The 15,884-nt window shown below is 45.8% G+C and overlaps 1 protein-coding gene across 1 annotated transcript; it reads left to right on the top strand.

Annotated features, from left to right (window-relative positions):
* Positions 1–3,026: 3,026 nt before the first annotated feature.
* Positions 3,027–13,068, top strand: LOC128044699 (oviduct-specific glycoprotein-like). The gene is given in 11 exon segments (XM_052637089.1): positions 3,027–3,051; positions 3,587–3,616; positions 4,018–4,226; positions 5,146–5,201; positions 6,021–6,186; positions 6,460–6,584; positions 8,111–8,219; positions 8,318–8,503; positions 10,152–10,268; positions 11,638–11,773; positions 12,602–13,068. Coding segments are annotated over 11 exon segments (1,626 nt in total).
* Positions 13,069–15,884: the final 2,816 nt, after the last annotated feature.

Below are 15,884 nucleotides of genomic sequence, written 5' to 3' on the forward strand. Positions count from 1 at the left end.
ATGGGCACAGCATTAACAACCAGCCCCCTTGGCAGGAGTCTGGGTGGAAGAGAACAAACCTTGTGGGAAATCTCAGTGATGCAGAGTCTGGTGTCAGGAGGTGGGGTGAGAGAAGGCCCAGAAGCAGAGAGAGGCAAGCATTCACATCAGGGAGGTCTAAAAAGGCAGGCCGTTAAGCCCCAGGAGCTTGGCAAGAATGAGTCAGGACCCAGGCCCTAGAAACCAAGTGAGGTACCTACAGTTTATAAACCAGGAAGAGAAATCAAAGCAGAAACCTAGAAACAAGACTTAGGGCACAAGGGCTAGGAACTGAGAAGCAAATAAGAGATTGGTCACTAGAGTTAGAAACCACAGTAGGGGCCATCTAACCAATGGCGTGAGTTGTTGCCAAACATGATCCAGTGTTGCATTCAGGAATCTCTTGATTCAGGTTCACATTAACCCAAGGTATGGAAGGTGGCATTGAGCATGCAGGTGTACCTAATGATACTACAGAGCAGGTATTGGATCTCAAACTTTCTTAGAAACAAAACTCATGTATCTCCCACTGCACTTAATCCAAGAGACTAAGATAGAGACATGCTTTAGCTCTGCGAGATGTGATCCATATGTTCACTAGACTAGAGGTTCCTTGAGTAGAAACTCTTTCTTGATCAGCACATACCTAGGGTGTGTGTGTATCAGGGCCTGTGTGCACGTGCTTATTCGTGTCTGACTCTTTGTGACCCATGGACTGTAGCCCTCCAGGCTCCTCTGTCCATGGGATTCTCCAGGCAAGAAATACTGGAGTGGGTTGCCATTTCTTTCTCCAGGGGATCTTCCTGATCCAGGGATCAAACCCTCATCTTTTTCATCTCCTGAATTGGCAGATGGATTCTTTACGACTTGCGCTATGTGGGAAGCCCATTAGGGCCTGGCCTATGCCCAGTAAAATATTCATTGAATATGTAAAGGAAGACAAAGAGGGATGAACAAATGGAGACACAGCCTCTGCTAGGTAGAGTATTCCCTCAGGCTTTCCCAGATTTCAGTGAAATATTCTCACCCTAAACATTCTATACCACTTATTGTTTTAGTTCCATGATACCAAGCAACCTGCTGATACAAGTTACACTTTCCTGGTCTTCCTACTATAAATGAAGCAAATTAAACCACTAGTCATTGTTATTTCCCAGTGGCATTTATTATATTGACCTCTGATTAGTCCCTCCATTGTGTGCGGATTAAGTGAGCAGTATGAATCTCTAAGAAGACAGGTGTATTGGATACACAGATAACAAAATTTTTGTCCCTGTGATGGAGGGTCACACTCTGAAATATGGAACCTACTCAAGGTTTGAGAACCTTGGTAGCAGAAAAGAAAACTGGTGGATCATGAAAACATTTGCTTATATACTTATTTTATTTATCCTTCATATTATTATTGTGTTTTTAAAAAATTGACTCTTAGGTGTCCAGAACTGCATTTGTTATATTTCTTAGGTTTATGACCCCTCTCATGACAGTGTCACCATTGGCTCATATATTGGCTCAAACATCATTGACTCATTCAAAAATTCAGATTTTTGTCTTCTCTTGAGAAATTGAAGAATCCTCCAAAGTATTGGTTCTATTTCACTGCAAGGCAAACATTAGTGGCTACTCAGAGTGCTGTCCCTGTTAATACTGATCTTTGATGTCTCCCAACTGAGAGACTTCATGTTAGCTGAAGTGTATCACTGGGCTTGCATTGTTATTCTTTTTTTGTAAACTTTTCATTTTATACTGGAGTATAGCTGATTAACAATGTTGTGATAGTTTCAAGTGCATAGTAAAGGGATTCAGCCATACATATCATGTATCCACTGTCCCCTAAATGCCCTTCCCATCTAGGCTGTCACATAACATTGAGCAGAGTTCCCTGTGCTCTACAGTAGGAGCACTGTTATTCTTCTAATCAGCTGGAGCGTGAGCTATTCTATTGTGTCCACTTCACCAGTTTACATTACCTGCCTGTCAGCATTTGAGTTTGAGAATCCTGCTCTGGGGGCAAACTCTTGTGGCATCTCTAGTAACTGCTATCTTTCACTGAGCCCTTGTTGTTGTTGTTCAGTTGCTCTGTTGTGTCTGACTCTTTGTGACCCCATGGACTGCAGGACACCAAGCTTCCCTGTCCTTCACTATGTCCTGGAATTTGCTCAAACTTATGTCCATTGAGTCGGTGAGGCCATCCAACCATCTCATCTTCTTTCACCCTCTTTTCCTCCTGCCCTCAACTTTCCCAGCATCAGGGTCTTTTCCAATGAGTAGGATCTTTGCATCAGGTGGCAAAAGTATTGGAGCTTCAGCTTCAGCATTAGTCCTTCCAATGAATATTCAGGGTTGATTTCCTTTAGGATTGACTGGTTTGGTCTCCTTGCAGTCCAAGGGACTCTCAAGAGTCTTCTCCAGCACCACACTTCAAAGCACTGAACTAAGTCTTTCACATGCTATGTCTTTAATCAGCATAAAATGCTATGAGGTAAGTTCAAGTGTTATCTCCATTTTACAAGTGTAGAAACTAAAGCTCAAAGAGCCAAGTAACTGGCCCTAGATGCTAAAACTTCTAATTTTTGACACTGCGATTCAAACTTTCCCCTTCCTGAGTCCATAGTTGGGAATTTTTAGCTTTACATTACATAATTTTCCTAACCACTAATATAACAACAGAATCACTGCTGCCCTTCAGTGTTTCTTCCTTGTACTCAGTCCATGTGGGGCTGAATTCCAGGAAGAGGGGCTGAGCATGGCCCTGCCCTCACTAGGGCTGGTCGTGGACACCGCTGTGCCAGTGTCAGAGGGAGTTGTTGCTTTGTTGGATCTCAGAGCTATGGCTCCGCTGGGTGGGAGGACAGAAGATGCTGGGGTCACTGTGACTCTGGGGCGGCCATGCATTAATCACTGTTCCTGGTTTTGCGTGTGTGTGGCTGGCTTGTCCCATAGTTGTACCTGGGGTATCTCCTATAAAGGGGCTCCAGCCCTAGGCCTGCAGCTGTCAGACCACAGAGATGGGGAAACTGCTACTGTGGGTTGGTGAGTGTGGTGGGTCCCAGCTCCCAAATGTCTCTTAGTTCAGGAGGTGCTGGGCTTCATCAGCTTGTTGTCTCTGTGGTACCCAAGGAGCATCTTGGGCCTCAGGGGCCTGGGTTAGGTGGAGGTGGACAGGACACAGTGAAAGGAGAAGTGATCAGAGCAGTGGTTCTCACCGGCTGCACATTAAGTATTTTTATGCCTGGCCTCCACTTCAGACCCATTGATCAGAATGTCTGTGGGAGGAGCCAGAAAGTCACTATGCTTACATTATCTTCCAAGGTTGAGAACCATTGGCCCGGAACCTTTGCTGGGACTTCTCAGTGTCATGGTTGTCCCAAAGCCTGTGTGTCTACATGTAGAGTATATTGGAGTGGGAAGGAGCTTAGCTAGATCTGGCTTCACCCACTCTGTGTAGAGAAGAGGAAGGAGGGAAAGGTGTGTGTGTCTGCATTTGTGGGAGCTGGAGGGTGAGCTGGGTGTGTCACTCTGGGTGTACCCGTGAATCTGCATGTGTTTCTTCCTTTGTCTCCTGCAGGGCTGCTCTTTGTGCTGGAACACCATGATGGTGAGGAAACTGGTCCTCTCCAGAGCCGGGAAGAGTGTCCACTGAGAATTGCTCCAGATCCAGTGTCTCCTGTGCCCACCTTGGCTCTGTGTCGGGGATCATTGACCCAATTTGGCTCAACAGTGGATTCTGTCACTGTTGGGTCTTCTCTGTGCCAGGATCCAGACTCTCGGATCCATTCTGACCAGGGTTTCATGAGGCGTTCTTTCCCCGGGGGACCCTAGCAGTGGGGGATGGACCTGCCCTCCTTTTAGCTCTGGAGTGTGTGTGTGTGTGTGTGTGTGTGTATGTGTGAGCAGTTACAGTAGCCTAGCCTCTCGGGCAGTGTCAACACCACTCTGTGGATGCTGAGCTCCGTCCTCACTTGGTTTCTATCAATAATGCCTGCTGTCCCCTGCCAGGTGCTGCCCACAAGCTGGTGTGTTATTTCACCAACTGGGCATTCAGTCGGCCCAGCCCTGCCTCGATCCTGCCCCGGGATCTGGACCCCTTTCTGTGCACCCACCTGGTATTTGCCTTTGCCTCGATGAATAACAATCAGATTGTTCCTAAGGATCCCCTGGATGAGAAAATCCTCTACCCAGAGTTCAACAAGCTCAAGGAGAGGTGTGTTCACTGTGTGTGGGGGCTGTATTTTACAGGTAAAGAGGAGTAAGTCTTTTCTTCTGTTAGTCGTCACCTGTCCTCTGATCCTTGGGTCCCTCCTCCTGTCAAGGGCTCTCTATAGTGTCCCTGCTCTGGGAGTTCCCCATTGATCAGCAGTTTGAGCTCGTCCTTGCCTCCCTGCCTTGTGGCTGCTGTGCCCCTGCCTAGAATATGCTCCTCTCTCTTCTCTGTTTTGCACCCCAACTCACCCTTCAAGCTCAGTGCTCAGGATTCTATTTTCAAATGCTTCGGAGAGAGCTGCATATCACAAAAGCTTCACAAATGCTAGTGTTTCATTGCCCTTTGTCACCTGCAAATGAACCCCAAGGGAAGGGCTGGTATCTATGGTCTTTGTACACCAGTGGCGGGGTCAGCGCCCAGCAGAGAGCTGGTGCTCAGTGTTCTCTCCCCAGGCCTCCTGGGCTGTCCTCTGCAGGGAGTGGTCTGTCACTGTGTGCATGGTTGTAGAAGGGCAGAGAAAATCCATGTCACTAGAGCACAGCCTCCAGAGAGGAGAGCAGGGAGCTTGTCCATCTGTTCATTGCTATGTTTCAAGCACCTAAAGCAGTCAGAGGCACGTATTAATTGCTCAGTAAATGTTTGTTGACCAAAAAAGTGAGTGAAGAGAAAATTTAGGCTGCCTTCTCTTTTTCTGGGAATGTCACGGGAGTGGGGAGTTTGGGGGGCGTAGAGAGCCTGGGGTCCTGGGTGTGATGGTCTATATGTGGACTGGTTGCTGTCTCTTTTATCCTTCTTCTCCATCTTGGGCTCCACTCCTTTCTCCCTTAGGTTACTCCACCCACTGCCTCCTTTCCCTCCCCCTCCTCCCATCTCCACTACTTCCCACTGTTCTCCCAGCTCACCGACTCTGTCCTTCATCACAGAACAGGGGGCTGAAAACACTGCTGTCCATCGGGGGGTGGAACTTCGGCACCTCGAGGTGAGTCTGTGCTATTAGGTCTTCTCTCTGGGATGAGGTAGAGGTGATGGGTCAGGGGAGCAGGCCAGCTTTACACTCACTATCTCATGATTGCTAGGGGAAAGGATTAAAGTGGCTGTTTGCATTCCAAATTTGTAGGAAAAAAGCACGAATGAGAGCTTTGGTAACTTACTGTATTTCACCCAGGTGTTCCTGAGAGATGATCAGCTAGGATGATGATCAGGTAATGGAACCAAGCCTGCCAAGGTCTGAATCTGGTTAATCATTGCATGCAGTACTAGCCCCAAATTACTTAAAGTTCAGCTTTGCTATTCTAAAGGTTTTCCAATAGTGTCTTCACTATGGAAGAGAAAATACTAGGAAAAATGGAGAACAGTCAAATAGCTAATAAACAGAATAGCAAAGACTCTAGAACCCCTGGTCAGAGCCTGGCCCTCTTGTGCCATGTTATGGGGCCCATTAGCTCAGAGATCTTTCTGGAAATGCTGGCCCTTTTCTCATGTTCCCTCCCCTTATCTGTTTGGACAAAGAGTCAGTGCCTGGCCAGGAGTGATCATTTCAAAGGCAGAGCTGTTCTGAGTCACTGTCTCCACCCCAGGCTGAGTGTTGCTTCCATCTGGCAGGGGAAGGTGTGGTTTGCAAATCCTTCCTGGAGCCTGAAGTCCAGGGCTGGGAAGGTACTTAAGAAGGTTTGAAAGTTTCAAAGCTCTGCCTTCCTTTCCACAGTCACATATGAACCAAAGAGCCTTGCAGGGGAGTGATGGGGGGAGCACGGTTATGCAGAAAGCACTCCTGGCCTCACCCCTGGCCCCCCTGCAGGTTCACCAAGATGCTGTCCACGTTTTCCAACCGGGAAAGGTTTGTCAATTCAGTGATCGCCCTCCTGAGGACACATGGCTTCGATGGTCTGGACCTCTTCTTCTTGTACCCTGGACTCAGAGGCAGCCCCGTGCATGACCACTGGACCTTTCTCTCCTTACTTAAAGTAGGGCCAGCTTTGTTGTCCAGTGACTAAGTTGTGTGTGACTCTTTTGCCACCCCATGGAGTTGCTGGCTTCCCTGGCACTGGCCCTCTGCTCAGCGACTTACCGCACTGGCTCATGTCCCCCTTTCTTGGGAACCTGTGGGCAGGGCCTGTGTCTGACTCTCCTGGCTACAGGGGCTCTGTTATTGTGGAAGATTGTTTCCCGGATTACTCCTGCTTTCCCCGACTCCACTCTGCTTTGTCCATTTCTCTCATCTGCCTCTCTCTTCCCAGGAGCTCCTGCAGGCCTTCAAGAATGAGGCCCAGCTCACCATGTGCCCAAGGCTGCTGCTGTCTGCTGCCGTCTCTGGGGACCCCCATGTCATCCAGAAAGCGTATGATGCACGCCTTCTGGGCAGGTGAGTGGGTGCTCCTTTGGTGTTTGGTGGGGGGCACTGGAGGGAAGAAGGCATCTTGGGTTCAGAACCCAGAGGTGCCCAGCTTTGACTTCCGGCCCTGCTGTGAAAGCACCTGTGGGAGGTGGGTTAAGCATGAATGTAGGTGGGGACAAGGATTATTCCTTATAGCCCAGACTTCCTGAGGAGATCAGAGGGGAGTGGTGGAGCACCAGGCCATACCACAGCATCCCTTTGGGTAGATATCAGCAGCATCCATGGCTGGGCCTCAAGGAGTGAATCCAAGGGCCTGACCTCTGTTCTGCTGGAGTCCCCTGTGGATGTGCACTGGGTGACAGAGGCGATGGGTGAATTACCAACTACTGCCTCTGAAACAAAAATAGGAATGCCCAGTTAGGGCCCATTTTCAGAGCAGAGGTCTTCATGCCAAAGTCACAAAACCAGATGGAGGGAGCTCACATCTCTCTGGACATGCCAGTTCTGGACTAATTCTAACAAAGTTCAAGAATCAAGTGTTTCCTGATGTTAAAAGTGAGGCAGATGCAACATACAAGAGAGGATGCCATTCCTGTGTGTGATGACCCTTAGGGAGAGTGGGTTCAGCGTGTCAGGAGAGGTGAGAGATCCAGTGAGCTGAGTTGGCTAGTGTTGGTCTTATAGCCAGGCAGGATTGAGGACTCCACCTTCACCCAGCTGGGTCACTTGGGACAAATTAAGTAACTGCGTGAGTTTCAATTTTTTCATTTTAAAATGGAGACAATTATGGTAATTAGGATATTAACTAGATTAAAATTAAATTAGATAGTCCATGCTAACCTCTACACTGTGACTCGGTAAGGCTCAATTACACTTCGCCATCTAGAAAGCTTTCTGGAAGGGATGGGTTTCACTGGCTCCTTGAACAGTAGAAAGATGGATGCACTTTTGTGCTGTCTGATTACGCATGTCATTTATGCAGACCTCTGCTGCACTTGTGGAAAGGCAATGGCACCCCACTCCAGTACTCTTGCCTGGAAAATCCCATGGATGGAGGAGCCTGGTAGGCTGCAGTCCATGGGGTTGCTGAGGGTTGGACACGACTGAGCGACTTCACTTTCACTTTTCACTTTGATGCGTTGGAGGAGATGGCAACCCACTCCAGTGTTCTTGCCTGGAGAATCCCAGGGATGGGGGAGTCTGGTGGGTTGCCGTCTATGGGGTCAGAGTCGGACACGACTGAAGTGACTTAGCAGCAGCTTAGCAGCTGCTGCACTTGTTTCCTGGTCTGATCCCGTTCACTTTGTTTCCTGGTCTGACCCCTTGGATACTCTCAGGAAGGCATAGGTCCTAACACACTGCTGTCCCTCACCAGCTGTGTGTTCCAGGGCAGCCTCTCACATGCGGGGCATGGCTCAGGCAGTCCCCAGTCCCCATCTCAGTGGGCAGAGATGGCAGGGGTGTTGGGTGGTCGATGTTCAGCTAGTTAGCTAGTTGGTGCTGTGAAAGTCTAGCTAGCATGATCTCCATACCTCCTTTTCCTGCCCTTATAGATTCCTGGATTTCATCAACATCTTGTCTTACGACTTACAGGGAAGCTGGGAAAAGGTCACAGGACACAATAGCCCTCTGTTCTCTCTGCCTGGAGACCCCAAATCTTTGGTAAGAAAAGGAAAGCTGTCAGGCAGCCCAGACATGCACCCCTGAGCCAGGCCGGTGGCTCTTGGTGACAAGGAGGTATTGGTTCTTCCTCCCTGCAGGCATATGCCATGAGTTACTGGCGACAGCTTGGGGTCCCCCCCGAGAAGCTCCTCATGGGGCTCCCCACCTATGGACGTACTTTTCACCTCCTCAGAGCCTCTCAGAATGAGCTCGGGGCAGGAGCTGTGGGACCAGCATCTCCAGGGAAGTACACCAAGCAAGCTGGCTTCTTGGCTTATTATGAGGTGATGGGAATGGGAACCTGTGTCTGTGAGTTAGGGCTCCCCCACCCGAGCCCAGGGCCAAAGCAGGGACAAGGGACCAAGGCAAGACTGAGGGCTAGAGATAGGACAAGGAGGTGGTTTGCTGTGGTAAGGGACATCTAGTCTCTGGGATATTCTCTTTTCTTTTGGGGAAGTTATTTGAGCCCTTTGTAAGAGGTGAGGGACTGGGTGAAGTCTGAATGGAGAGGGACAGATACCTCCTTAGAAGATTCTTAAATAATATTTAAGTCAATCCTGAATTACTATATGGCCTAAGTGAACATAATTAATATTTGAAAGATATATATATATTTTCAAAAGTTCAAATATTTTCAAAAGTAAGAGAATAGTATAGCATCCTCTCATTCCCTGAAAGAGCCATGGACCCAGGGCAGATATTTCACCCCTTAGAAGATTCTTAAATGGCAGTTAAGTCAATCCTCACTTACTATATGTCCTAAATAAACATAATTAATATTTACCATATGTATATAATCAGACATGTGCAAAAATAAAAGAACAGTATAACGTCCTCTCACTCCCTAATGCCCAAATGCCCTTCACCCAGCTTCACTCATTAACTGCTCATGGTGAGTCTTTTTTTTTTTCTCTGCTCCTGACTCCTTCTTTCTCACTAGTCAATTATTTTGAGACAATTCTAAGACATCCCCCATCACAGATTCTTTCTCCTCTACCTCGATTCCATGCCCGAATCCCCATCTCAACAAAGCTTGCTGTTGAGTAGGGGGAAAAGACATGGATCCAGGGGAATGTGGAACACAAGAGAAGACAGTAAGAGGCACCAAGTGCATGATTGTAGGGTGTGGGGTTGGTGGATTTTGAGCAGAACTACGAAGCACAGTAGAATCCTGATGGGTGGGAAGGACCTCCTAGGCAAAGGACAGCAGGCACCAGAGGGAGAGTTGCATCTTTGACTGAGGAGGTAATGGAGATGCTGGTGTCTCTCCAGTCTCTGCACTGTGCCTGCTCCTGGAGATGTTTCCCTGCTAATCCAATGAAGCATGATTATGAGTGATGACATTGTCAAGGGGGCGTAATGTTAAAGAGGTTTTGATAACACCTTTAATGAACAAACAAAAAAAATAATAACTTCCATATTAGCTTCTGCAGCCCAAATGGAATATTTCTATATCTTTGCAGCAAACTGTCTCCAGCACAGTGCTGGGTACCCAGTCTACAGTCAGTGGTTTTTTGATGCAATAACCTACTTCTCCCTGCCTTCAGGTCTTTACATTTATTATAGATTCAAAAGTTAGTTTGATAAATACCTGGATGGATCAGTTTATGTTGGTTTAATGAGCAAAGGAGATACTTGTTTATGAAAAGTCTTTGAGAAAGGTACAGGTTTGGTCTAGACTCAGGTTTGTTGTGTAGTAGTTTGGTATTGACATTATTTACAAACTCTAGTTTGATTTCTTAAAGGCTGCCACCCACTCCTTGGTTCTCTACCTGTTTATCCATCATGGATATTAGAGAAAGGAATAAGCAATAGTAAGAATTTATCCAAAATAGAGAGGAAGTCTTTACTCCTAGGTGTGAACAGTTTGTCTATTGGTGCTTCTCTTCATGGAACGCCACGCAGCTGATCACTGTTCGGACGCTCCTGCAGATTTGTTCCTTCATTGAGGGAATGAATAAACGCTGGATTGATGATCAGTATGTCCCATATGCCTTCAAGGGGAAAGAGTGAGTTGGCTATGATGATGCCATCAGCTTTAGTTACAAGGTGAGAACTTGGTCCTTTATTGCTCCAACATAGTTTCCCTCTGGCTTCTATGAGACCCTTGTGTGTACAGTGTGTGTGTGTGTATGTCTGTGTGTGCACTCATGTGCGCATGTGTGTGCCTATAAAACTGCCAGAGGGATGGGATGGGGAAGGAGGTGGGAGGGGGATTCAGGATGGGGAACACACGTACACCCATGGCAGATTCATGTCAATGTATGGCGAAACCAATACAATAGTGTAAAGTGAAAATAAATAAATAAAACTGAAAAAAAAAAAAACTGACAGGTTAACTTGTTAGCCTAAAAGTGGGGGAAAAAAGTCAGAATCTTCACAATTTCCAACTTAGCAATAATTGGTTCCTCCTTATTTTACATTTGGGGAAATTAAACCCCAGAAAGAAGCCAATTGATTTGGCCAAGTCATGTAGTTATTTGCATGTGACAATCTTTTCCATCAGTCTTACAAGAGAACTGTGGTACGGTAATAAGAAAATCTGGATTCAATGCTAAACAACTTCCATTTAGTTATATCTGAGGGTTTAATAATCATGGATAAAGTGCTTCATTTTCTTTTATGTGTAAAAGTTATGATATTGTCCATTCTATTCCTCTTTTATAGCATCACTATGTCATAAGATATGTTGAAATGATTTTTTAAAAAAATAAAGCAATATCTCCAAGTTAATATGATGATAACGGTGATTAGCAGGCTGGGGAATCAGACAATATTTAATATTTATTGCTCCAAATATCTTACATGTATGAATTTAAAAATCTTTTAAAAATTATGGCAAAATATACATAACATAAAATTGACTATTTTATTCATTTTTTAGTCACCATTCAGTAGCATTAAGTACATTCACATTGCTGTGCAACCATCATATCTACCTCCAGAACTTTCTCCTCTTTCCAAACTGAAATGACTCCCCACTCCTTCCTCACACAGCTCCTGGTAATCACCACTCTACCTTCCATCTGTATGAATTTGACTACTCTAAGCACCTCAATGAGTGGAATCATAGTATTTGTTCTTTTGTAATTGGCTTATTTCACTTAGCATTGTATCTTCCACTTCAACCTATGTTGTAATATGTGCATATAGGAACTCTGGATCCTAAATATGTTGGAAATGTTATCTTTTTTTTTTTTTTTTTTTTACATAGAAGGCAATTAAAACCCACAAGGCTTATGTAGCTTTTTTCCCCCCAAGATCCCATAGCTAATAAGCAATAGAGGCTAGAGTCAAATACAGGCTACATGGCTAAGCATCCTACCATATTGCCTTCTGAGAGTCCATCTGATTTTGCCATTGTACTCAGTCTGGAGAATGGCTAGTACAGCAGGTTGACTGACCACTGCTTTTTCAGGCATTTTTCATAAAGAGAGAGCATTTTGGGGGGGCCATGGTGTGGACATTGGACCTGGATGATGTGATGGGCTCTTTCTGTGGCACTGGCCCTTTCCCCCTTGTCTACATGTTGAATTATCTTCTGGTGAAGGACGGTGAGTAGCTATGACCTGGAAGCTGGGTTGGTGGTTGCAAAACCACTGGGTGGGTCCCTTCTGTAAGATTTAAAGGCTTTGCTGGTGCAAAATGACAATGAAAGAAGAGAATAAGCTTTGATACCAGGCCAGTCTGTTTTCTACTCTTGGTTTTGATGCTTGCTCCATTTGACCCCTCTGAGCTTTGTTTTCCCATCTACAAAATAGGAATAATCCTTATACTCATGACATTATATACACTGGCAGTTAGGAGACGGAACCTGGCATGCTAAATCTGCAACATCCTTGCAGATGGTCTATAACCCTCATTTTGTGAGGAGACCAGGACTCAGAAAGATAATACAGCTAGTCAGGGGTGGAAATGAAACTCCAACTTAATTCTTTACAACATGCTTTCTAGGGCAACCTCCTTGCACTCAGCCTTGTTCCTCGTGCCTCCCAAGTAGGGGACACAACAGGATTCTTCCTGAGGATTCCACAAGTTAGGAAATAGGCCTCAGGGTCAATGTCTTGTGCAAAGTGTGACAGCCAAAGTGAGGGGCTCAGCATAGAGAACTGGCAGACTTCTGCTCGGGGTCACTCAACTGGAAATGTAGCCAACCCACCGAGTGTCCATGGGTGCCTGGGATCTTGTTGATACGTTTAAGTGGGGAAGCTGGGCTTCTGTGTGCTGAGACTTTATCTGTGTTGACAAGTGGATGCATTCAGAAATCCTCCGATTCTGGTTTGGGAGCTGGTACTTCATCCCTGGAGCAGCTCTAGTTCTGCCAGTGACAGGATGGGAAGGAAGAGGTAGGAGTCTCACCCTCTTCTGTTGATTTCTTCTAGAGTTCAGCTCAACTCCTTCACCAAAACTTTGGTTCTCAACTGCTGTGAATTCTTCAAGAATTGGCCCTGAAATGCCAACTATGACCAGGGATTTGACCACTGGTTTGGGCATTTTGCCCCTAGGAGGAGAGGCTGTGGCCACTGAGACTCATAGAAAGTCTGCAACAATGGCCACAACCCCCAGAGGTGAGATTGTGATCTCTACAAGGACCCCTCTGACCTTTGGAAGGCGCACTGCTGCTCCAGAGGGGAAGACTGAGAGCCCTGGAGAGAAGCCCCTGACCACTGTGGGCCATCTGGCGGTGAGCCCTGGAGGGATAGCTGTGGGTCCCGTGCACCTTCAGACTGGACAGAAGGTCATGCCCCCAGGAAGGAAGGCTGGAGTCCCTGAGAAGGTGACCACCCCCTCCGGAAAGATGACAATCACCCCTGATGGGAGGGCTGAGACTCTGGAGAGGAGACTTTGACCTCTGAGGTGGACCCTGAGGCCTGGTGGGTTACTTTGGTCTTCAGAGAGAAGCTGAAAAGTGGGTGCTGCTCTCTGGCTCTGTCATCTCACCTCCTTGGACAACTCCTCTTGCTTTTGACAACCCTTTTGTTCCCACTGATGGACTCATTCTTGGGATGACTTGATAACCCTTCTAATGAGTCCTCTCTGTAAAGAAACTTGGAAAACTCTGCTGTGAATAAAAGATACCAAAGTCTGTTGTGGGCAAAATTTGGGGGAAACCCTTATCTCTTCATCTAGGTCCCCTGATAGACACTGCCTGTGCCCAGCCATTCATACATCATTCTTGGGGCAAACAGGTCCCAGGTCATAGTGAGGTCATCTCTCCTCTCTCAAATAAACTAAAAACATAAGCCGTCTGAGTTCTCTGAAGCTCTTTTCTTGAAATGACCAGTGGTAGTCAATTGTTATCTTCTCCCTTTCAAGATCACTTCCCCTTGCTATTTTTGGAAAGAGGGAATTTGTGTCTGTCCCAAGCTGATATTTTCCAGTGTTGATTATGAGCTTCTCTCTCTGCAATGAACACTGATGACTTCACTGAAGGTCAGAGCCAGAAACTCCTCTAGGGAAGTTTTCCCTGTTGCTGAAGGGGCCTGAGAGAAGGAGGAGGGAGTTGTATCTTCCAGTTATATTCCCTACTTTGGAAAGTCTTAGCTGTCTCTGATAAAACACCTCCACCCCTACCTGTTCTCTCCATAAGGAGTGGTGGAGGGGAAGACAAAATCAACATATTTTGGTTATCTGCACACTTCTCCCAGGTCTATACTACACACTGCAGTCTACCTACGGTTTATTTTCCTGAGCATGATTCACCCTTGTAAGTCAGTATAGACATAGGACCAACTTCTAGCTCTCCCTTCCTGGGAAGCAATGATGATAGTGTGTCCGATCTACCACCAATGTTACCTTTTCTTTTGGAAGTGCAGCCTCCAAGGCTTTAAAATAAAGGTTCATTAAAATACCTATGGGAGAGGCATTTATCATAAATGATAAAGCAGGTGAAGGCTGTACCCACACATGGGTGGGCACATGGCCTTGGGACCATGTTGCCACAGCATAAATCACAAATCAGTTAAGCTACAAAACAAATCAACCTCAAAACCAGTTTACAAAACAGCCATTTATTTAGCTGATAATTCTGGAGGTTAGTCATTTAAGCTGTGTTCAGTTAGGTAGCTTTTAGGATCTGGACTGGTCTTGACTGATCATGGCTGCAATCACTCAACCATCTGCTATTAGCTAGTGGATTGGGTTGGGGTGGGCTGGTTTATCATGGCCTCAGCTGGGCTGCCTGAGGTCTCTTTCCATGAGACCTCCCATTCTTCAACTGGCTACTTTACAAGATTGTGGTCTCTTTGTTACTAGAAAGCAAGAGAAAAATCTCCAATGGGCAATATATTTTTAAATCTCTGCTTGAATTGCATTTACCATTGTTCCATTGGTCAAAGCAAGTCAAATGACCAAGCACGAAATTAGAATGGTTGTGAATTATGCAAATGAATATGGGGAAGCATAAATAAGTCGGAAGTTATTACTGCTAATCTGTTTCACAAACTCAATCTTCCAGTATTTAAGAAAAGCTGAAATTAGGGGTGTGTGTGTGTGTGTGTGTGTGTGTGTGTGTGTTTAGTAGAAACCTATTGGCCTCAAAGCATTGGCTAAAATGTCTGTGACTGGATGTGCCTGTGGATGTCAGTCATGCCCCCTGGACCAAGGTGCTTTGATAGAGCAATGGGATCAAAGCATTCTATGTTTACATTAAGGTGTGATGGAATAGAAGTGGGTTCACATTTCATTCTTGTCACTGGATTTTCAGACTTTTTCTCCTAGTTGTTGTATAGACCCTACTCTCATCTACTTAAAGGTTAGGGATTATACATTTAATTGGACATTCTTAGAGTATAGGAGAGAACTAGAAGTGAAGCTTTTCCCACTAGGTCCTATATGGACAATAAACATTTCTGAGAATCTTTGTAAGTTTTTTATCTGTCGCCTTTTTTGCATGTGCTTTATTCATGGATAATGTGTCTAAAAGTTTCTATTTATCTATATATAAATAGATAAGTGTCTAGAAGTTTCTATTTATTTATTTCTAAAATCTAACTTATAAGCTTCCTGGAGCTTATCTTTTTGCTGTAAATTGATTGGGACTTCCAACTTCATCATTCATCTCAAAATATACATTAATGGGCAACCAATATAAGTTGATACAGCCACTATAGAAAACAGTATGGGGGTCCTTCAAAAGTAAAAATAGTACCACCATAGTATCTTGGAACCCCACTTCTGGGAATCTTTCCAAAGAAAACAACAGCACTAATTCAAAAAGATGTGTGCACCCCTATGTTCACTGAAGCATTATTTACAATAGCCAGTATGTTCATCAGTAGATAGAGCCAACCCAAAGCAGGGAGCCTGCACTTTTCTCTTTCTTAGTTCCTTTCTGACTCTACTGTTTACTATCCAAAATTTGTGGGAGCCACAAAAAAATTCCCTACAGCCCCGGTGGAACATTTTGACCAAGATCTCCCTCCCCGTCCCTCTCATGGTCAAAGACATGGCAAAGGGATTTTTACCTTGAGAAGATTTGATGTGCAGTGAGTTCTCTGAACTTGGTCACAGCAGGTGAGGGGTCTGACAACACAGTGAGCTGCCCTGGGCCCTGGGGAATGGGACAAATGTGGAGTTGGATGCAGCTGGATTCTGGTACAATGCCTTGTACAGCTGTTCTCCTGTCACAGAGATAACAAGCCTCCCCTTAGCTCAGATCTTACA

The sequence above is a fragment of the Budorcas taxicolor genome, chromosome 3, assembly GCF_023091745.1.
Source record: "Budorcas taxicolor isolate Tak-1 chromosome 3, Takin1.1, whole genome shotgun sequence".
NCBI classification, from domain to species: Eukaryota; Metazoa; Chordata; class Mammalia; order Artiodactyla; family Bovidae; genus Budorcas; species Budorcas taxicolor.